This window comes from Oncorhynchus clarkii, chromosome 23 (genome assembly GCF_045791955.1).
Source record: "Oncorhynchus clarkii lewisi isolate Uvic-CL-2024 chromosome 23, UVic_Ocla_1.0, whole genome shotgun sequence".
NCBI classification, from domain to species: Eukaryota; Metazoa; Chordata; class Actinopteri; order Salmoniformes; family Salmonidae; genus Oncorhynchus; species Oncorhynchus clarkii.
The window spans coordinates 30611013-30635160 of NC_092169.1; the positions used below are offsets into that span (position 1 = coordinate 30611013).

At 42.1% G+C, this 24148-nt stretch overlaps 1 protein-coding gene across 6 annotated transcripts in view; it reads left to right on the plus strand.

The window, feature by feature from the left end:
* LOC139381683 (C1q and TNF related 1) overlaps positions 1-23773 on the plus strand; it is a 37126-nt gene extending 13353 nt beyond the window's left edge. For 3 of the 6 annotated variants that reach the window (XM_071125377.1, XM_071125376.1, XM_071125380.1), the window contains 3 exons: positions 19287-19492; positions 19666-19802; positions 20828-23773. In XM_071125377.1, coding sequence (XP_070981478.1) covers positions 19287-19492; positions 19666-19802; positions 20828-21378 — 894 coding nt within the window. In that variant the 3' untranslated portion in view covers positions 21379-23773. Of the gene's footprint in view, positions 1-5108; positions 5731-6254; positions 6332-19286; positions 19493-19665; positions 19803-20827 lie in introns of those variants that run through there. The other 3 variants (XM_071125379.1, XM_071125378.1, XM_071125381.1) reach the window with 2 other exon arrangements.
* Positions 23774-24148: the final 375 nt, after the last annotated feature.

Genomic DNA, 24148 nt, shown 5'->3' on the forward strand with positions numbered 1-24148 from the left:
TATACAGAAGATAGTCCTATTTCGTTAACCTCTATATGTCAAGTCTGAGAAATGCTTGTTTTTCCAACAATCCATCTCCTTCCTAGGGCATCGGATTTCCACTTCAGGAGTGGAGATGGAGAGCGACCGCATTACAGCCGTGCGTAATTGGCCGACTCCAACCACGGTAAAGGAGTTGCAGCGTTTTTTGGGGTTTTCCAATTACTACCGGAGGGATAGCTTCGTGTTTGGTGGCGCCAGTAGTGTGGGAGCTGGACGCGGACATTGAGCGGGCGTCACGTGCAGAGCCTTCTCCCCCTGAGTGTCCAGCTGGTCGTCTGTACGTTCCGTCTGCTGTCCGCGACCGATTGATATATTGGGCTCACACGTCACCCTCCTCTGGTCATCCTGGGATAGGTCGGACGATGCGCTGTCTTGACGGGAGATACTGGTGGCCCACTTTAGCTAAGGACGTGAGGATTTATGTTTCTTCCTGCTCGGTGTGCGCCCAGTGCAAGGCTCCTAGACACCTGCCCAGAGGTAAGCTACAACCTCTACCCGTTCCTCAACGGCCGTGGTCGCACCTGTCGGTGGATTTTTTGACCGATCTTCCACCTTTACAGGGTTACACCACGATCCTGGTCGTTGTGGATCGGTTTTCTAAGTCCTGTCGTCTCCTCCCTTTGCCCGGTCTCCCTACGGCCTTACAAACTGCAGAGGCCCTGTTTACACACGTTTTCCGGCACTATGGGGTGCCTGAGGATATAGTGTCTGATCGGGGTCCCCAGTTCACATCAAGGGTCTGGAAGGCGTTCATGGAGCGTCTGGGGATCTCGGTTAGTTTTACCTCAGGTTTTCACCCCGAGAGTAATGGGCAGGTGGAGAGAGTTAACCAGGATGTGGGTAGGTTTCTGCGGTCTTATTGCCAGGATCGGCCGGGGGAGTGGGCGAAGTTCGTGCCCTGGGCAGAGATGGCTCAGAACTCGCTACGTCACTCCTCCACTAACCTTACTCCCTTTCAATGTGTATTAGGGTATCAGCCGGTTCTGGCTCCTTGGCATCAGAGCCAGACCGAGGCCCCTGCGGTGGACAATTGGTTTCGGCACGCTGAGGAGACCTGGGAGGCAGCCCACGTCCACCTTCAGCGTGCCATAAGGCGCCAGAAAATTGGCGCAGACCGTCGCCGCAGTGAGGCCCCAGTGTTCGCACCAGGGGACAGGGTCTGGCTCTCGACCCGAAACCTGCCCCTTCGCCTTCTCTGCCGGAAGCTGGGTCCGCGGTTTGTCTGGGATATGTGGGACGCTCGTTAACCTCTCTGGGATATGTGGGATGCCCGTTAACCTCTCTGGGATATGTGGGACGCTCACCAAAAGCCAGGGAAAATGCAGAGAGCCAAATTCAGAGCACCAAAAGAAAATGCAGAAAGAGCCAAAAATAAATTACTATAAAAATCAAACTTTCATTAAATCACACATGCAAGATAGCAAATTAAAGCTACACTTGTTGTGAATCCAGCCAACATTTCACATTTCAAAAAGGCTTTTCGGCGAAAGCAAACGATGCTATTATCTGAGGATAGCACCTCTGTAAACAAAGAGAGAAACCATATTTCAACCCTGCAGGCGCGACACAAAACGCAGAAATAAAAATATAATTCATGCCTTACCTTTGACGAGCTTCTTTTGTAGGCACTCCAATATGTCCCATAAACATCACAAATGGTCCTTTTGTTCGATTAATTCCGTCGATATATATCCAAAATGTCCATTTATTCGGAGCGGTGATCCAGAAAAACACCGGTTCCAACTTGACCAACGTGACTACAATATCTCAAAAGTTACCTGTAAACTTTGCCAAAACATTTCAAACTACTTTTGTAATACAACTTTAGGTATTTTTTTACGTAAATAATTGATAAAATTTAAGGCGGGATGATCTGTGTTCAATACAGGAGGAAAACAAACTGTAGCTAGCTTTCTGGTCACCCGTCTCTATCTAACAGTACACTTCAAGTGACCCTCGTTCAAGATGTCCGTACTTCTTCATTACACAAAGGATTAACCTCAACCAATTTCTAAAGACTGTTGACATCCAGTGGAAGCGATAGGAACTGCAAGAAGGACCCTTAGAAATCTGTATTCCCAATGAAACCTCATTGAAAAGAGAGTGACCTCAAAAAAATAAAATCTGAATGGTTTGTCCTCAGAGTTTCGTCTGCTAAATAAGTTCTGTTATACTCACAGACATGATTCAAACAGTTTTAGAAACTTCAGAGTGTTTTCTATCCAAATCTAATAATATGCATATCCTATCTTCTGGGGATGAGTAGCAGGCAGTTGAATTTGGGCATGCATTTCATCCGGACGTGAAAATACTACCCCCCTGTCACCAAGAAGTTAAAGACCAAGTCCATATTATGGCACGAACAGCTCAAATAAGCAAAGAAACGACAGTCCATCATTACTTTAAGACATGAAGTAATGATAACAAGCAACACCCAAACATGACAGAGAGTAAGACAGGGGAACCTATCTCAAAACGACAACGTGACTCTTCTACTGTCACAGACGATTTAATCTTTCCATATTTTTGTTAGAAATTACATTGGTCACCCAAAACATTTGTAAAGTGTAAGTATCCCAAACTTTAGATGAGGCCCCCCCAAAATATTTAACTACTGTTTAATAAATGGTTTATAAGGACCTATATCAAACATCTTATGACTGGATTAATAAAATATAAACAAACTATTTACTAATCTGTTATAAATGCTTAACACACACACACACACACACACACACACACACACACACACACACACACACACACACACACACACACACACACACACACACACACACACACACACACACACACAGCCGGAGTTCCCTGGAGATATGGGAAGTAATAACACTATGGGTTATGCAACACAGTTTACAGTAAGGTCAGGACTGTGGTTGGAGATTTACCATTTTTCTCATGTTCCCTAAACTTGCTGGTCCGAAGCGTATGTCCGTGTGTGTATGCATGTGTGTGTGTGTGTGTATGTACAGTGTGTGTGTGTGCGTGCGTGCGTGCATATATACAGTGTTTGTGCATATATACAGCATGTTTGTGTGTCTGCCACTGTAGTGTAAACATCTCTGGAGGGGATCCGGAGGAAAGAGGGGGGATGGTTAGGAAGATATCGGAAGTGGGATTGTAAACATGATAGGGGCTTGAAGAGGAACACCAACTCAAACACAAAATGAGGAATCGTCCTTTGTTCAAAATCATGTCTGTCTTATGAGAAAACTCAGAAAGTGCATACTTTAGTATTTGAACACTGGTTTTGTTAGATATCAGCTTTGAATATTACAGATCTATATTGCTAACATGATTTAGGAGAGGCATAAAGTGATGTCTGGTTTGCTGTAAATAGTCACTCACAACCACTGTTTCCGGACCAGGCAAAGTGTACCCCCTCCCTATTCTCCCAGTAAGTGGTTCCTTCTAAGGTGCACCATGGAGCAAAGATATGCTAGGCAGCGAGCTAGATAATCTAATGCATGCAGACAGTGTCGTCAGGGGAGGAGAGAGTGTCAAGTGACACACACATTATTTGATTTGATTTTAACTGCCAGTGATGGGCAGGACTCGCAGGAGGTGTGTTTGTAAATGAATTTGATCAATTTATGTAGCATACAGAGCTCACCAGCTTGTTGTCCTAAAAAAACGGAAATGAGTTACCTCTAGTTCGTTCAGGAAAAACAATGGGGAAAGAATAGGTTTTTGCGATAAATGCCGAAAATAAGGTCTGAGGTTAACACAGGCTTAGGAAATCTTATACGTTTTGTTCTATGAGATAATATCAGTCAGTTAACATGACATTTATGAAATACGAATCATTTTATGTGCTTTGTGATTTTTTGTATTACAGAAATACTTCAAAATTCACAAAAGGTTACATTAGCTGGTGAAGATTATCTCACAAAACATATAAGATCTCCTAAGCCTGTGTTTACCACAGACCTAATTTTCAGCGTTTATCCAAAAACCCTACAAAAACTCAATACATTTTCCCATAGCCTTTGTCCAACGAACCATGGTGGAGATAGTGCCTACAAAAAGACGCCATTACTATTTATCTCTATTGATTCCTTCTTGATGAATAAATAAAACCAAAACGTTTTGTTGTTTCACTGTAATACTAGCCACATAGCAATTTTATGAAGTTGACTTTAGCTAGCTAGCTAGAGAGGTTCCCAAACTCCCAACCTCACACTGTAACAAATTGTTGTAGATTTACAGCATTTTATTTTACAGATAGCTACTGTAATTATATATTACAGTACAGTACTGTAAAGTGCAATGCATTATGCGGGCTCAATGGCATTCCACTACACTAATTCTAGAAATACAGCAGTCAGGTGTTCCAGTAATATGTTGTAAATTTGTGTTACATTAAAGGTCCTGTAAATCTACAGTCATTTACTGGCTTCTGTGCTGCCTAAAGGCTACTGTGCTACCAGTTAGAGTATCTTGTTTAACTATCTTCGCTGGCACGCATTCTTGCAAGGTTGCTAGACTTTAGAAAATACAAACATTTCTTTAATTATGGGGTTATGTTGCTATATACCAGTGTGGCAGTTGTAATAAACTCTTCTAAGGCGTAAAAGTTCTTACAGAATCAATGTGCATCATTCATTCAAATGACAACTGAACAGGTAAAGAGATATGCTTAGATAACCTATGTAGAAAATTATACATGTTTTTACATAGAATTAGGCATAATGAATATGGCTTTGGATTTAGAGCTGTTTCAGGGGTTTGAAAAATGCTTCCGGACCAGCCCCCCTCCATCCTCACATACCTCGTGCCCTCTCTAAAATCATAGGTGCATGATGCCGCTGCTTTGAACTTCTCCAGACGCACCAGCAAGATTATTGTGCTCTTGAGGAGATCCAGTCTCACACCCATGCATGAAAACACACACACACACACAAACTGATTATACTTTTGATATCTTCTGTCTTGTTTCATTCGCTGGTGTCTTTTCTTTCTTCTTCCATCCTTTGTTAACAACGTAGCTACTGTTTATCTATTCTTAGACTTGTACCTTATCAGACCGTGAATATACCTCCTCGGCCAGTACAAACAGTCCCTTCTATTTGTGTTGATTGTCTGGCACCCTATTCCCTTTTTAGTACACTTATGTTAACCAGGGCCCATAGGGGTTAAAAGTAGTTCACCATATAGGGAATAGGGCACCATTTGGGACGCAACCTCTGTCTGATTTACTACCACAGTGGTTCACAGATATTTTGTTCAATGGTTAATTGGTAGTAGTGTTCTGTCTGGCCTGTTGACTTCAAAAGCACAGCTCTACTTACTGAATGTGTACATGTGTGTGTGTGTGTGTGGGTGGGTGCGTGTGTGCGTGTGTCTGTGCCACATATTTGTGTGTGTTGATGTGGTTGTGTGTGATGCTATGTTTTCTAAAGTGGTTGCTTTAAAAGCTGACCGCATGGCTTCGTTTTGGAAAACCATTTCAACCACATCGCATCACAGGAAACAAAATCAAACCCTGAAACAGTGACCCCCGGGTTAAAAGCGGCTGTGATGCTAGCAATAACCTTGTTACGGAGAGAGGAGAGTGTGTTTGTGTGTGCGTGCATGCATATGTGTGTGTGTTGTAATTCCAGACTTTAGAGGGATACGATCTCCTAATTGGATAAGAAAAACAATCAAGCCCTACCATTACACTGAAAGGTAATGCTCTACCCTGTATTTCACTGAATGGATCACAGGCAATTGACCACTTCCTTTGATAATGGACCGCAGTCTAGTCCCAAATGGCACTCTATTGCATTTATAGAGCACTACTTTTGACCAGGGGCCACTACTGTACATAGGGAATAGGGTGCCATTTGGTACTCACTCTCTGGTAAAACGCAGTGAAACTTTCTGTCAAATTGCAGAGGAAGTCATTATTTGATTGAGGATAAAAAAGATCAGTGGCCATTTAAGTGAGTGGCTGTTTTAAAGTGGATTTTTAAGGTTAGGGTTATGTCCTCTCGTCATTATATTTGTAGATGCATCGCAGTCTAAATATCATATATTGCATTGTATTGCATTGTATTACAACTTATTGTATGACGTTGCAATATTTCTTGTTATGTCTACATCAAATATACACTGAGTGTACAAAACATTAAGAACACCTTCCTAATATTGAGTTGTATCCACCTTGCCCTCGTTGGGGCGTGGATTCTACCCTTTCTCTCATCCCATAGTCCTGATCCAAAGAGTAACATCACATTCCTATCAAGGATAAGAGAGCAGTGACCCTTAACTTGACCTTTGGATTCAGGTAATCTTCAAACACACTGTATCTGATCTTCAGGGCGGTCCGAGGGAGTTAGGTTATCACTACCTTAAAGCTAGAATCCTTAATGAAACAAAAACAAAGTGGCCAACCTGCCGCTGTTTTGGTAAAAAGGTGAGGGATGGGCCTGGAGAAATGTAACCACTGTCAAATGCATAGACAACGCTATGGATGCAAGGACTGACCATCCATGATATCGAAATTCTAGTTATGTTGGAGGTGACTATAACTATTTGAATGCAGATCCCCAAAACTTTAAATACAACTCTGCGAAAGCAACTACGTAAAAAAATATATTTGAGTACAGATCTCAGGTGACTACTTGTTAAAACTTTTTGAATACAAATCTGAGAAAGAAACTGCAAAGGACGTGACTTGAATAGAGCATCAATAGAGCACACACGTCTTCTAATAAATATGTCAATCTATCTGACAGTAGATTTATCAGAGAAAGATGCGAAGCATGATAATCTTTGGCTATATTAATTTATTACAATCATCATCATATCAATTCCAACTTGAACTGACATGCAGCCAGGACACTAAAATTGTAAGCTACCTCAATAAGAAACAATATTGTTGCGTTGATCACATCAGAAGATATCCTCCTCGCAAATCTCCAAAATACAACAGCCACAGGACAACTTTGTTTGGACGTTTTAAAAGGACCATTCGCCGAAACTGAAGTGATATAGCTAGCTAACGACCTCCTTTTTCACGTGGAAGAAAAACGGTGGACAGAGTCTGGCTAGCTAGCTGGGGTTTTCTACAAGGAATCTGCCTCCTAAAAAAAGCTTCTCCCAAGTGGCTGTGACACCGACTCCCGTTGCCTGCTGCACTGCTGCTTGGATTCCACCTGGCGATCGGTTCACCGTCTAGCCTGTCTACCCCTGTCTGGTACAGGTACCCCCGCCACACTCCCTCCTCTCTCCTGAGCCTTTGCTCGCCTCCAGCACTCATGCACTTACACACACACTGCAGACTCTGGTCAAAGATTTAAATAAAAGTAACAAATGATTAGAGAGCAGCAGTAAAATAACAATATTGAGTATATATACAGGGTTTACCAGTACAGAGTTAATGTGCGGGGACACCGGTTAGCCGAGGTAATTGAGGTAATATGTACATGTAGATAGAGTTATTAAAGTGACTATGCATAGATAATAACAGAGAGTAGCAGCAGTGTAAAGAGAGAGGGGGGGGGGGGGGCAATGCAAATAGTTTGGGTAGCCATTTGATTAGATGTTCAGGAGCCTTATGGCTTGGGGGTAGAAGTTGTTTAGAAGCCTCTTGGACCTAGACTTGGGGCTTTGGTACCGCTTGCCGTACGGTAGCAGAGACAAGTCTATGACTAGAGAGGCTGGATGGCAGGAAGCTTGGCCCAGGTGATGTATTGGGCCGTACACATTATCCTCTGTAGTGCCTTGCAGTCGGAGGCCGAGCAGTTTCCATACCAGGCAGTGATGCAACCAGTCAGGATGCTCTCGATGGTACAGCTGTAGAATCTTCTGAGGATCTGAGGACCCATCACACATTTCTTCAGTCTCCTGAGGGGGAATAGATTTTGTTGTGCCATCTTCACGACTGTCTTGGTGTGTTTGGACCATGTTAGGTTGTTGGTGATGAGGACACCAAGAAACTTGAAGCTCTCAACCTGCTTTCCTGTACTCCACGATCATCTCCTTTGTCTTGATCACATTTAGGGAGAGGTTGTTGTCCTGGTACCACACGGCCCCGTCTCTGACCTCCTCCCTATAGGCTGTATCATCATTGTCGGTGATCAGGCCTACACTGTTGTGTCATCGGCAAACTTAATGATGGTGTTGGAGTCGTGCCTGGCCGTGCAGTCATGAGTGAACAGGGAGTACAGAAGGGGACTGAGCACGCACCCCTAAGGGGCTCCCGAGTTGAGGATCAGCGTTGCGGATGTGTTGTTACCTGCCCTTACCACCTGGGGGTGGCCCGTCAGGAAGTCCAGGATCCAGTTGCAGAGGGAGGTGTTTAGTCCCAGGGTCCTTAGCTTGGTGATGAGCTTTGAAGGCACTATGGTGTTGAACGCAGAGCTGTAATCAATGAATAGCATTCTCACATAGGTGTTCCTTTTGTCCAAGTGTGAAAGGGCCATGTGGAGTGAAATAGAGATTGCATCATCTGTGGATCTGTTGGGGCGGTATGCAAATTGGAGTGGGTCTAGGGTTTCTGGGAAAATGGTGTTGATTTGAGCCATGACCAGCCTTTCAAAGCACTCCGTGGCTACAGACGTGAGTGCTACGGGTCGGTAGTCATTTAGGCAGGTTATCTTAGTGTTTTTGGGCACAGGGACTATGATGGTCTACTTGAAACATGTTGGTATTACAGACTCCGACAGGGAGAGGTTGAAGTTGTCAGTGAAGACACTTGCCATTTGGTCAGCGCATGCTCGGAGTACACGTCCTGGTAATCCGTCTGGCCTTGCGGCCTTGTGAATGTTGACCTGTTTAAAGTTCTTACTCACATCGGCTGCGGCGAGCGTAATCACACAGTCATCCGGAACAGCTGATCCTCTCATGCTTGTTTCAGTGTTACTTGCAGAAGAAGCGAGCATAGAAGTAATTTAGCTTGTCTGGTAGGCTTGTGTTACTGGGCAGCTCTCGGGTGTGCTTCCCTTTGTAGTCTGCAATAGTTTGCAAGCCCTGCCACATCTGACGAGCATCGGAGCTGGTGTAGTACGATTCGATCTTAGTCCTGTATTCATGCTTTGCCTGTTTGATGGGTCGTCGGAGGGCATAGCGGGATTTCTTATAAGCTTCCGGGTTAGAGTCCCGCTCTTTGAAAGCGGCAGCTCTACCCTTTAGCTGAGTGCAAATGTTGCCTGTAATCCATGGCTTCTGGTTGGGGTATGTACGTACAGTCACTGTGGGGATGATGTCATCGATGCACTTATTGATGAAGCCAGTGACTGATGTGGTGTACTCCTCAATGCCATCGGAAGAATCCTGGAACATATTCCTGCCTGTGCTAGGTCTTTTTTTATGTAGTGTTGTGGTGTCTTTCTTGTCGTGATGTGTGTTTTGTCCTATATTTTTAATCCCAGCCCCCGTCCCCACAGGAGGCCTTTTGCCTTTTGGTAGGCAGTCATTGTAAATAGGAATTTGTTCTTAACTGACTTGCCTAGTTAAATAAACATAAATATATATGTAATAATAACGATCATATCTGATGTACACAATACATTTTTATCTGAACATTCTGTAAATTTCCATTCTCCTGAACAGGCCCCAAGTGTACAAAATCAAGTCAAACCAATAAACCAATGATATTGGAAATGTAATCAAAGCCTATCGGATAACTTGTTTTTAACTAGGACAGAGGAATTTATAACTTAATTTTTCCGACATTACATAGGTACAGCAAATCCCCTTAGTGTATGGGACACTTTTAAAGTGTTCAGTATTCATTTCTAAAACAAAAGCAATGTAGGTCAAAGGAGTCCATACTAACAAAGGAAACAGGTCTAACATAACAGATGGAGAGCAATAAAAACTGTACCATAGAGGCTCAGAATAGGTTAGAGGAAAAACTAAAATAAATGGTAATATATTATAATATTAAAGCAAACTGGATGGAATATGGGGAAAAATGCACCAAATTATTTTTTAATCTTCAACATAGAAATGCTACCAAAAATAATTTACTGAAACTTGTTACAAACGATGGAGTTACCCATGATTCACCAAATTATATTTTGAAAGAGGAAGCAAAGTACTTTAAGCATATGTTTTCATTTCAGTCTCCTCCATCTCCTCTAAATGAAGCTAATTATATAGATTTGTTTCAATTAATAATATAAAATTAACAGCCATACAGAAAGACTCATGTGAAGGTGAAATTACAGAGGAGGAATTTATCGACGCAATTAAAGCCTTTAAGTCTGGGAAAACTCAAGGGCTGGATGGCATACCAGTTGAGGTATACCAAACCTTTTTTGATATACTCAGAGGACCGTTATTAGCATGTTATAACAACTTCTATGTAAATGGTAGATTATCAGACACTCAACAAGAATGTATGAATGAATTATTACTGAAACAGGATACAAGTGGGAAATATAAAAATTGGAGGCCCGTTACACTTCAGTGTCGTGATGCAGAAATTCTTGCAAAATGTATATTGTTGGACATTATTCATTCTAACCAGACAGGTTTTTTACATGGAGGATACGTTGGAGATAATATAAGTCAAAAACTGGAAACAATAGAACACTGAAAAATCTGGGAAACCAGGACTGCTATTCATTGCTGACTTTGAAAAGGCTTTTTATATAGTACGACTGGAGTTTATATAGAAATGCCTGGAACATTTAAATTTTGGAGAATCTCTTCTACAATGGGTTAAAATGATGTATAATAACCCTAGGTGTAAAATAGTAAATGATGGCTACTTCTCAGAAAGTTTTAAACTAGTAAAACAAGGTTGTCCACTATCGGCATATCTATTTATTATGGCCATCAAAAACAGATCCAACTGTAATATCAAGGGATTAGAAATACAGGATTTAAAAACGAAGATGTCATTGTACGCTGATGATTCATGTTTTCTTTTAAATCCACAACCTGGATCCCTCCATAGGGATCTAGATCATTTTTTTAACCTCTCTGGATTACAACCAAATTAATATAGTATCAAATGTACTGTATTACGTATTGGATCACAAAAAAATATACATTTTACATTACCGTGTAGTTTACCAATAAAATGGTCTGATGGTGATGTGGATATACTCGGTATACATATCCCGAAAGAAAGAAAGGATCTCACTCCAATACATTTTAATAGAAAGTTGGCAAAAATAAATAAGATCTTGCCACCATGAAAAGGTTAAATACCTTTCTATTTGTGGAAAAATCACCCTTATTAACTCTTGAGTAATATCCCAGTTTACCTATTTGCTTATATGCTCTTTTAGTTTTTTAACCCTCCTATTATGTTGCGGGTCAATTTGACCCATTTCCACCTTTGAGTTGTCTAAAATACTAGTTAACCTCTCCTTTTCTTCATGAAATTAAATTACTTTTCCTAATTTATGGTCATGAACCTAACTTCAAAAGGTGGACACACTGATGTGTTGTGGAATATCTGTGTAGATTTTGTATACGAACATGATGTTGTGGGTCATTTTGACCAGGAGGCTTTCGTGTGTATAGATATTTGCGCAGGTCCAAAATAAACAAGTGTCTTTGATGTGTTTTGTTTTGAATGGTTCTGGTTGCACTTTTAGAATTATGTTTGGGTGAAAAGGAGCTTTCCCAAGCTTCATCTCAATGCGAGAGCAACAGATCTCTGATGGATGCAGTGGATACATGTGTTGACAAGAAATGGAAAAGATGCCATTGTCGAAGAGACAATAAAACCAGCACCACTTGTGTAGAATGCAATAAATACATCTGCAGAAAGCACACACGTATATTGTGTTCAACATGTGGAGAGAAAGACTGAGTGTTACTCTTACTGGGAAATACAAAAGGATGCCTACTTGGGGAAAGAGAAAATGCTTGTTCGTGAGAAAGGAAATATGTTTAACAAATAACAAAATTAAACGGGCATATTTATATAATGAATAGGAGGAGGGCAGAAATGATTAAATATTAAAGCATTAGACTTCTCACTAAAGGCTTCAGTCATACAAAAGTTATACTTAAATCGGAACTGGATCTCTAGCAAATTAGTAAGAATGTCTCACCCTATATTCAAGAAAGGCCCTTTTCCCTTTATTCAGATTACAATCTCTCACTTTCAGTTATTTGAAAAGGAAATCATCTCCCAAATATTGCTATTTTTTAAGACAAGCCTTAGAAAGTTGGTTGCAATTTCAATGTAATCCACCAGTGTCATGCCCTGGCCATAGAGAGGCTTTAATTTTCTATTTTGGTTAGGCCAGGGTGTGACTAGCGTGGGCATTCTAGTTTCTTTATTTATATGTTTTCTATTTCGTTGTGTTTGGCCGGGTGTGGTTCTCAATCAGAGGCAGCTGTCTATCGTTGTCTCTGATTGAGAACCATACTTAGGTAGCCTTTTTTTCCACCTGTCTTGGTGGGAAGTTGACTTTGTTTAGGGCACATAGCCGTTGAGCTTCACAGTTTGTTTTTGTAGTGTTTATTGTTTTGTTCGGCGTTATTTAGATTAAATAAAAGAAAATGTACGCTCACAACGCTGCACCTTGGTCCTCTCCTTTCAACAGCCGTGACAACCAGAAAAGACAGAACAAGTAATACAACAAATATTGTGGTTAAACTCAAATATACAAATTTTATGATATGTTTAAAAAAGGTATAATCTTTGTAAATTATATCATAAATACGACTGGTGAGTTATGTCACACATGCAGACAACAAAAACATGGAAATGTCTGCAATACCCAAAATTACAGCCAACTAATTGTAGCATTACCGCAAAAATGGAAGAGGAAAGTGGAAGGGGGAAAAAGTAAGGAACTTGTCTGTCAAACCTGCATTAAAGACCATAATTGGTTAAAGACAATTGTGATAAATAAAAAAGTTTACCAGTTTCATTTAAGGACCCCAAAAATTGACAGCCGTGCCATATAGATTGCAAAGTAGTTGGGAAGAGATTTTTGACGTGCCGATTCCATGGCACATGGTTTATGAACTGATACGCAAAATGACACCGGATTCAAAACTTAGAATTTTTCTATTTAAATTATTATACTAAATTCTTGCAACCAATAGATGTATTTATATGGGGGATACAATCTTCCAAGCTCTGCAGATTTTGCTGCAAATAGGCAGATTCATTAGATAATTTGTTTTGGTACTGTCCATTTGTAGCTTGTTTTTGATCACAGGTCCAGGAAAGCCTGAAGAATTGCAATATTTACCTGGAGCTTACCTTGCAGATAGCACTACTGGGTGATCTCAAAAGTCATAGTCAATCGATCAATAATATAATAATACTTTTTGCGAAAACTTTTGTTTTCAATTTACAATCTGTCGAAACAATGAGAATAGAAAGGTTCAGAACTTTTGTGAAACATCACAGCACAGTTGAAAAATATATGGCAAATAGAAATCCAATATGAATGGTGTTAAGAGATAGACGGGAGGGGTTGAATGGAGCTGAAGGTTGGGACTAATAACTAATAACAACAAGATAACTAATGTAAAACATACTGTGTCTGTAAAACGTATATAGGTTAAGAACTTTTGTGAAAGAACACAGTTTGAAAGCTATGGCTAATAGAAATCAAACTGGATGGACATCAGACATGGATAGGAGAGGTTGAGCGTAGAGGAAGGACAAGAGTAAAAACAAACAAAACATAACTATTGTAATAGGTTGTGTCCATAAAATGTGTATAGTATGTATACGCTGGAAATACAGGCCTCAGCGTTGTTGTTCACTAGTTTGCTCCAATTGGGGGAGGGGTGGTGGGTTTGGAGAGTAATAAAGGAAAAATATATATTTTTAAAATATATGCATTTGTATGTATGTATATACAGTGGGGCAAAAAAGTATTTAGTCAGCCACCAATTGTGCAAGTTCTCCCACTTAAAAAGATGAGAGGCCTGTAATTTTTATCATAGGTACACTTCAACTATGACACAAAATGAGAAAATCAAATTTTTAATGCATTTTTTTGCAAATTATGATGGAAAAATAAGTATTTGGTCAATAACAAAAGTTTATCTCAAGACTTTGTTATATACCCTTTGTTGGCAATGACAGAGGTCAAACGTTTTCTGTAAGTCTTCACAAGGTTTTCACACATTGTTGCTGGTATTTTGGCCCATTCCGCCATGCAGATCTCCTCAAGAGCAGTGATGTTTTGGGGCTGTTGCTGGGCAACACGGACTTTAAACTCCCTCCAAAGATTTTCTATGGGGTTGAGATCTGGAGACTGGCTAGGCCACTGCAGGACCTTGAAATGCTTCTTACGAATCCACTCCTTCGTTGCCCAGGCGGTGTGTTTGGGATCATTGTCATGCTGAAAGACCCAGCCACGTTTCATCTTCAATGCCCTTGCTGATGGAATGAGGTTCTCACTCAAAATCTCACAATACATGGCCCCATACATTCTTTCCTTTACACGGATCAGTCATCCTTTGCAGAAAAACAGCCCCAAAGCATGATGTTTCCACCCCCATGCTTCACAGTAGGTATGGTGTTCTTTGGATGCAACTCAGCATTCTTTGTCCTCCAAACACGACGAGTTGAGTTTTTACCAAAAAGTTATATTTTGGTTTCATCTGACCATATGACATTCTCCCAATCTTCTTCTGGATCATCCAAATGCTCTCTAGCAAACTTCAGACGGGCCTGGACATGTACTGGCTTAAGCAGGGGACACGTCTGGCACTGCAGGATTTGAGTCCTTGGCGGCATAGTGTGTTACTGATGGTAGGCTTTGCTACTTTGGTCCCAGCTCTCTGCAGGTCATTCACTAGGTCCTCCAGTGTGGTTCTGGGATTTTTGCTCACCGTTCTTGTGATCATCTTGACCCCACGGGGTGAGATCTTGCGTGGAGCCCAAGATCGAGGGAGATTATCAGTGGTCTTGTATGTCTTCCATTTCCTAATAATTGCTCCCACGGTTGATTTCTTCAAACCAAGCTGCTTACCTATTGCAGATTCAGTCTTCCCAGCCTGGTGCAGGTCTACAGTTTTGTTTCTGGTGTCCTTTGACAGCTCTTTGGTCTTGGCTATACTGGAGTTTGGAGTGTGACTGTTTGAGGTTGTGGACAGGTGTCTTTTATACTGATAACAAGTTCAAACGGGTGCCATTAATACAGGTAACGAGTGGAGGACAGGGGAGCCTCTTAAAGAAGAAGTTACAGGTCTGTGAGAGCCAGAAATCTTGCTTGTTTGTAGGTGACCAAATACTTCCATTTTCCACCATAATTTGCAAATTAATTCATAAAAAATCCTACAATGTGATTTTTGTCTGTCATAGTTGAAGTGTACCTATGATGAAAATTACAGGCCTCTCTCATCTTTTTAAGTGGGAGAACTTGCACAATTGGTGGCTGACTAAATACTTTTTTGCCCCACTGTATGTATGTCAAGATGGCGCCGAAGAACATGGCTGACTTTTTACATTCTCCCAACCAATTGTGATATTTTGTTATTTTGTTCTGGGTGAGAATTTTGTGTAACTTATTTGTTAACTTATTGTGTACACAATGTTGCCTCTAACGTCTCTTATGACCAAAAATAACATCTGGACATCAGAACAGTGATTACTCACCGTGGACTGGAAGAAACTTTTTCCTTTAACGAGTCCGACAAGAAGGATATCCTGCTTTCACTGGAACAGGCCCAGATTCACACCTTTTGCGTGAAGAAAAGACACAGGAAAAGGGGCCGCAGATCGGGCAGCCGTCTGAGAATCCGTAGGCGAGCGAGTAAACTCACACTGCCATCCATTCTTCTTGCTATTGTGCAATCATTGGAAAATAAAATGTATGGCCTACGATTAAGATTATCCTACCAAAGGGCCATCAAAAACTGTAACATCAAATGTTTCACCAAGACGTGGCTGAACGACGACACGGACAATATAGAGGTAGCGGGATTTTCCATGCACCGGCAGAACAGAAATGCTACCTCTGGTAAGACTAGGGGAGGGGGTGTGTGTCTATTTGTCAATAACAGCTGGTGTGCGATGTCTAATATTAAAGAAGTCTCAAGGTATTTTTCACCTGAGGTAGGGTAGCTTATGACATGCTGTAGACCACACTATCTAACAAGAGAGTTCTCATCCAAATTATTCGTAGTCGTCTATTTAACACCACAGAATGAAGCTGGCACTAAAACCCCTCTCAACCAACTCTGTAAGGCCATAAGCAAAGAAGAAAATGCTCACCCAGAAGCAGCCCTCCTAGTGGCCGGGGACTTTAATGCAGGCAAACTTAATTAAAAATTAAATCCTAGACCACCTTTACTCCACACAAAGAGATGCATACAAAGCTCTCCCCCACCCCCTGTTTGGCAAATCTGACCATAATTCTATCCTTCTGATTATATATAGCAAATTCTCCAGTGTTATTTAGTCTTCCCAACTCTGGCATGATAACAATAATTTAAACAGGTTAAGAATCACAGATGGAATCCCAGGGCACGTTCTCAAAGCATGCACAGGCCAGCTGGCAGATGTCTTCCCAGACATTTTCAATCTCTCCTTGTCCCAGTCTGTAATCCCAACATGTTTTAAGCTAACCACCATTGTCCCTGTTCCCAAGATCTCCAAGGTAACTTGCCTAAATGACTATCGCCCTGTAGCACTCACTTCTGTATTTATGAAGTGCTTTGAAAAGCTGATCATGGCACACATCTACACCATCATCCCAGACACCCTAGACTCACTCCAATTCACATACCACTCCAACAGATCCACAGAATACGCCATTTCAATTGCACTTCACACTGCCCTCTCCTTCCTGGACAAGACAGGAAATAACTATGTGAGAATGCTGTTCATAGACTACAGCTCAGTATTCAACACCATAGTACCCTCCAAGCTCATCCGCTGACCCTCAACACAGGTGTCCCTCAGGGGTGTGTACTTAGTCCCCTTCTGTACTCCCTGTTCACCCATGACTGTGTGGCTGTGCATGATTCCAACACCATCAAGTTTTCTGACGATACGACATTGGTAGGCGTGATCACCAACTGCGATGAGTCAGCCTACAGGGAGAAGGTCAGAGACTTAGCCGTGAGGTACCAGGACAACAACCTCCCTCTCAACATCAGTAAGACCAAGGAGCTGATTGTGGACTATTGGAGAAAGAGGGGAGCGAACACCCCATCCACATCGACGGGGCTCTTGTGGAGTAGGTTGAGAGCTTCAAGTTCCTTGGCGTCTATATCACTAAGGACTTAACATGGTCCACCCACACCCACACAGTTATGAAGAGGACATGGGAGGGCCTCTTCCCCCTCAGGAGGCTGAAAAGATTTGGCATGGGCCCTCAGATCCTCAAAAAGTTATACAGCTTCACCATCAAGAGCATTTTAACTGGATGCATCACCGCCCTTGACTGCAAAGCGCTACAAACGGTAGTGCAGACAGCCCAGTACATCACTGGCACCAAGCTCCCTGCCATCTAGGACCTTTACACCAGGCAGTGTCAGAGGAAGGCCCAAAAAACTGCCAAAGAATCCAGCCACCGAAACCATAGACTGCTCAATCTGGTGCCCTCTGCAAAACGATACCGGAGCATCGGCTCTTGGACCAAAAAGCTCCGAGACAGCTTCTACCCCTAACCAATAAGACTGCCAAATAGCCTAATTTGTAAATTGCAAATGTTGTGCAAAGCTGTCATCAAGGCAAAGGGTGGCTATTTGAAGAATCTCAAATATAATATCTATTTTGATTTGTTTAACACTTTTTTGGTTACTACATGATTCCTTATGTGTTATTTCATAGTTTTGATGTCTTCACTATTATTCTATAATGTAAAAATATTAAAATGAAAGAAAAACCCTTGAATGAGAAGGTGTTCTAAAACTTTTGACCGGTAGTGTATACAGTTGAAGTCAGAGGTTTACATACACCTTAGTCAAATACATTTAAACTCACTTTTTCACAATTCCTGACATTTAATCCTAGTAAAAATTCCCTGTCTTAGGCCAGTTAGGATCACCACTTTATTTTAAGAATGTGAAATGTCAGAATAATAGTAGAGAGAATGATTTATTTAATCTTTCATCACATTCCCAGTGGGTCAGAAGTTTACATACACTCAATTAGTATTTGGTAACATTGCCTTTCAATTGTTTAACTTGGGTCAAATGTTTCGGGTAGCCTTCCACAAGCTTCCCACAATAAGTTGGGTGAATTTTGGCACAGTCCTCCTGACAGAGCTGGTGTAACTGAGTAAGGTTTATAGGCCCCCTTGCTCGCACACACTTTTTCAGTTCTGCCCACAAATTTTCTATAGGATTGAAAAAGTCCCTCTTTGCCATGCAAATGAACTGAATCCCCCAAAACATTTCCCCTGCATTTCTGCCCTGCCACAAAAGGACCAGCTGACATCATGTCAGTGATTTTCTCGTTAACACAGGTGTGAGTGTTGACGAGGACAGGGCTGGAGATCACTCTGTCATGCTGATTGAGTTCGAATAACAGACTGGAAGCTTCAAAAGGAGGGTGGTGCTTGGAATCATTGTTCTTCCTCTGTCAAACATGGTTGCCTGCAAGGAAACATGTGCCGTCATCATTGCTTTGCACAAAAAGGGCTTCACGGGCAAGGATATTGCTGGCAGGAAAATTGCACATAAATCAACCATTTATCGGATCATCAAGAACTTCAAGGAGAGCGGTTCAATTGTTGTGAAGAAGGCTTCAGGGCGCCCAAGAAAGTCCAGCAAGTGCCAGGAGCGTCTCCTAAAGTTGATTCAGCTGCGGGATCGGGGCACCACCAGTACAGAGCTTGCTCACCCTCTGAGAGTACAGTCTGTCTCCGTCTCAAATGATACCATATTCCCTATATAGTGCACCACTTTTGACCAGAGCCCTTGTAAAACGTAATGCACTATATAGTGACATTTGGGACGCACACTGTTGTTGTTTGTCATATTGAGGTGTCATAGCCATCCAAGTGAAAACAGATGAGAATATATGAGTTTGGTTTATCCCACAAACACATTATGTAGCAGGCCAACCACTCTGTCTCCAGAGACACTGGGTCTGTCCCCAACTTCACCGATTATGTAGTAATCACTGTCCTAAAGAAAGAAAGAAAGAGGTCCATTCATGGCAAAACTAAAGTGCAGAACAACCATACATTTTTTTTATGGATGAATCTCAATTGTATCTCCTTGATTTCCTGTGTCCTCTCTCCTCATCTCCTTCTCAAAGTACATTGGAGAAGATATGGAGTTAATTACCATATGAGCTCAATCACTTCCTGATTATGACTGATGTCACTTCCTGTTTCCCGAAGATGACAGTGCGGGGTGGGCATACGCCCTCTGCCCTGTGTGCGTGGGTGGTACTGCTCCTGTTGGTGGTCTCAGGTGAACCCTACCGGACCCCCTACGACCAGGAACAAGACCAGAACAGAGACAGGGACAGTGAGACAACAGACCTCAGGACAGACCCTAGGACAGACCCCAGGACAAACACCAGGGTCTACCACAGAGATGTCAGGTACTACTGCATACTACTCCTATATACTACCCCTCTGAGTGGCACCCCATTCTCTATATAGTGCACTACTATTGACCAGGGTCCCTATATGGGCCAAAAGTATTGCACAAAATAGGGAATAGGTTGCCATTTGGGATGTATCCATTGACGTTGTTTTCTATTGCCCCTGGTAGTGAAGTGAGGGGTAAAGACTGTCGGCGGTGTTGTGACCCTGGAGAGCAGCCCCCTCCTCATTATTCCAACCCCCACTACCCACAACAGTACCCACAGTACCAAGCGGTGCCACAGATCAACATCACCATCCTCAAAGGTAGGTTGGTCACCTGCACTACTACTGACAACCACATTAAGTTAAGTGAATTTACGTACTTAAACTTTACCTTGTTCCCAGGCTCAATTTCTGAGGAGAGATGGTTGGTGGACGCAATTAACTTGAACTTAACTTCAACCGTTTGGAGAACCTGAATCACTGGGGGACAGCACTTTCCATTTAAAGAGTTGCAAGAACATCAAATTAGTGGTCCAGTGTAGCAGAAAGCAGATTGGTTAATTTGCCTTAAAGGTAAAGGGCCGAATAGCAAATGGGTCTAAAGTTAGCAACTGAAGCTCGCAACTAGCAACTACACACAAGGCTTTCGAGAGTCAGCGAGCCTCTCATACCTTTCTAACCAGAATAATGTCTCTGCCAAGATCAGTTCAGGGTCAGGCTAAACCACACAGGCATGCAGGGTCTTTGGCAAGCAGGATGAGCTTGGTGACTCTCCACAAAGATGAGAGTGGACAAACGCTTTGGGTTTGTGGGTAAGTAAATTGTTCCCCAGGGTTAGGAAAAGTAGTGGGTTAGGACTCACTGGTGGGCTGTGAAACTGGACTGTGTCTGCATTCCAAATGGCACCCTATTGCATACATAGTGCCTATGGGCCCTGGTCAAAATAAGTGCACTATATAAGGAATAAGGTGTAATTTGGGACTCAAGTTGTGTCTTGGGGGATAAGGATGAGGCGATTAAAGGCTTTGGGCGAAAACATGTTTGGGAACCACTGGGTTAGGAGAGGGGACAACAGCTGTGGGTATTTGTATCTGCCATGTTGTACATCTTGGATGCTGAGAATGTGAAAACAGATGTGGTACTGTAACTGTTATGGTGAATGACCACTAGCTATGCAAAGCAGTGGGCAAATCTGTGTCAGACACAAACACAATAATTTATCTGTAGTCTTACCTTAAACCACGACCTTTGACTGCATTCACTGACCTGAGGTAACCTCTTCTTATTGCCTTGAAAAGTTGCATGTACTGAAGTTTTACTAACATTTCTACTTCTTCCTCCTCCAGGTGAGAAGGGGGACAGCGGCCAGCGAGGACCGTACGGTAAATCCGGTAAGTCTGGCCAGTCCGGTCCCCGAGGGCCCAATGGCATCAGGGGAACCAAAGGGAGCATAGGGACCCCGGGTGAACCCTGCAAGGCGCAGTACGCTGCTTTCTCCGTGGGCCGCAAGAAGGCCATCCACTCCAACGACTACTACCAGACCTTAGTGTTCGACACCGAGCTCGTCAACCTCTACGGCCACTTCAACATGTTCACCGGCAAGTTCTACTGCTACGTGCCAGGGATCTACTACTTCAGCCTGAACGTGCACACGTGGAACCAGAAGGAGACGTATGTGCACGTGATGCATAACGAGAGGGAGGTGGTGATCCTGTACGCTCAGCCCAGTGACCGGAGTATCATGCAGAGCCAGAGCCTGATGCTAGAGCTGGAGAGAGAGGACCAGGTGTGGGTCAGGCTGTTCAAAGGGGAGAGAGAGAACGCCATCTTCAGCGATGACTTTGATACCTACGTCACTTTCAATGGACACCTCATCAAGCCAAAGAGTGAGGGGTAGGAGGAGGGGGATGGTTGCGTCTATGTCCCAGGTGGCACCCTTTTCCCTATATAGTGCACTACTTTTGAGCAGAGCCATATGGGCCCTGGTCAAAAGTAGTGTACTATATAGGGGAGAATAGGGTGCTATTTGAGATGCAGACAGGGTTGTGGGCTTGTGCGATATTATGGACATGTGTGAAACGAGATGGAGACACAATCAGAAGAGTGATTGGTTCACAGTTCATAGTAGAATATCTCCTTAATTTTCTTATTGTGTCTTTTAATAAATGTATTTTATATAACATAATCCAGATGGCAAAATATATATTTTGAGAAGTAAACCAAGCCAAGTCTTAATCTAGCAAAAACATGTTGCACACACAGTCCAATAAAGATTGAGGATCTTTTGGATGTTTTGTCAGGAACCAAACAAAAAGAATTCAAGATTCTCACTGTTGTGTTGTTGAGTTTAAAGTGCCTTGAGGGTGTGAAGAAGTGTCCTACATCTGCAGCCATCACATAGCTGTACGGATGTCCCTTTGGCCAGTAAACCTTAAAAAGTACTCCATGTCCCCTGGCAGCACTAAGTGTACATCCCAAATGGCACCCTATTCCCTATATTTTGCACTACCTTTGACCAGAACCCTATGGAGCCTGATGAAAATTAGTGCACTAAATAGGGAATAGGGTGCCATTTGGGATGAAGACCATTTTATGAATTATGTATTTTGTGTGATGGAAAGTATTATAATTCTTACCAAGTTTGCACTCAGATAAACCATATGTTAGGTTAAGAGCACCCCTCATAGCTTTCAAATGCAGATGTAGCGATAAATCATATTTTTGAGTTACACCAAGATTGCTATTAAATTACACTGTAAACATATCCTAAAACAAGTATTGATAGGGCTTACCCAGGAAAAACTTCCATAAAGGACCAATTCACAGTGAACAGGAGATGGAGCACTTTATATCTTGTTATTCAGGCTTTATTCACTGACTGGATGAACTACACAGGTATACTTCATATATCATAAAACATTTCATACAACCTGGACTAGATAAAGCAACAGGTGCTAGAAGTGAATGAGACAAAGCATGGCATAGCTGTACATTCATTCACATAGCTGCATTCTGGTTGTTCAGTGACTGTGGACATTCAAAACCTGGAAGCAAACCTCTCCATTCAGATAGAAAAGGTCACTCCATTTCTGCAGTGTTGTCTGTCTGACATTTGTAGACTGTAGTCAGCCCTGTCTGTGGAGTTATTGTACTAGGGTGGGGTTGCCCTTTGATTATTTGAATAAAAAACCCAGCGCCAATATTGACAACATTGGTCCAGTGTGGATGTAACCCAGTCTCCATAATACAACAATAGACTCAGATTTACTGAAGATACAATATCGGTTTAGCAAAAATGGAAATGATAATCGCATAGGGCTAAATCAGTTACATATTCAATAATAATACTACATGGTGCTTTAACTGTTCAATGGTGCTGTTTAGATTTGAGCAACAATCAATATGTATATTATTGAGTTGTGCAAAGTATTTGATATATACTACTATTGTCAATAAAAACGTGTTAGACCTCAGTGGTGTAGAAAATATCTACCAAAATATGAATATCTTAAACAAAATATTTTTCCACAAGCCAGTATTCACTTTCCATGAAACCTTGAGTCATTGAAAATGTCCAGGGTGATTTCAGAAATATTATATTTTTATACGAGTTGACGTCCCTAGAGCTCACTGTTAACTGCCAAGGCCCCATTCCAAACCAAACCTCCACACCCTATCACTGCGTCTTAGTTGGGCCCTGTTCAAAACCAAACCCCCACACCCTATCCCTGTGTCCTAGATGGTCCTTGTTCCAAACCAAAACAAACCCTCACAACCTATGTCCTAGTTGGGCCCCGTTCCAAACCAAACCCTTATACCCAATCAATGGGTCCTAGTTCGGTCCTTGTGCAAACCAAACCCTCACACATTTTTAACATTTATATTTTAGTAGACGATCTTATCCAGAGCTACTTAATGAGTGCATGCATTTTCATACTGGTCCACCGTGGGAGTCAAACCCACAACGCTTTCATGCTCTACCAACGATCCATGGGTCTTAGTTGACTGTCCCTCATGGTTCTGAAGGGCCTCTTTTCAAACCAAACCATCACATGAAAAGATGATCTAGGGAGAAAGGCCAGACATTGAATTTGGTCTGGAATTAGATCCCAGGAAATACTTAGCCGAGACCAGAATTGCCAGAAAATGTTTTAGTGCCTGCAGACATACATGTTTTCTATAGTAGACTGTTTGACTAAGGCTGTTCAGCCACTATGCATTGTTTAAAAGTAGTTTTGATACGATCAAGTTGAGTATGTATATGGACCATATTCATTAAAAAGACAAATAAATAATGTTCTGTTGTTTGAGTGATAGGGTGCATGAGATATATGGTGGTTTTGCATGCTTGTTTAGTTGTGTGTGTGTGTGTGTGCCTGTATTATATAGGGTGTGTCTCTATTTCTCCTGGCTATTTGATGGTGTGTACCTGCCAAACTTTCTCGGTGGACACAGAGGAATGTGCTTGGGAGAACAAAGCACACCAACCCAAACCCAGACCCAACCTGTAGACAGCAAATATTATGTCTCTGTCTTTCTTAGTTACTACTTCCTCTCTCTGTCCCTCTCTCTGTCCCTCTCTCTCATTCTCTATGCCCACATAGGCACATATGCATGCAGTAGTCATGCACACACACACACACACACACACACACAGAAATAAGAGC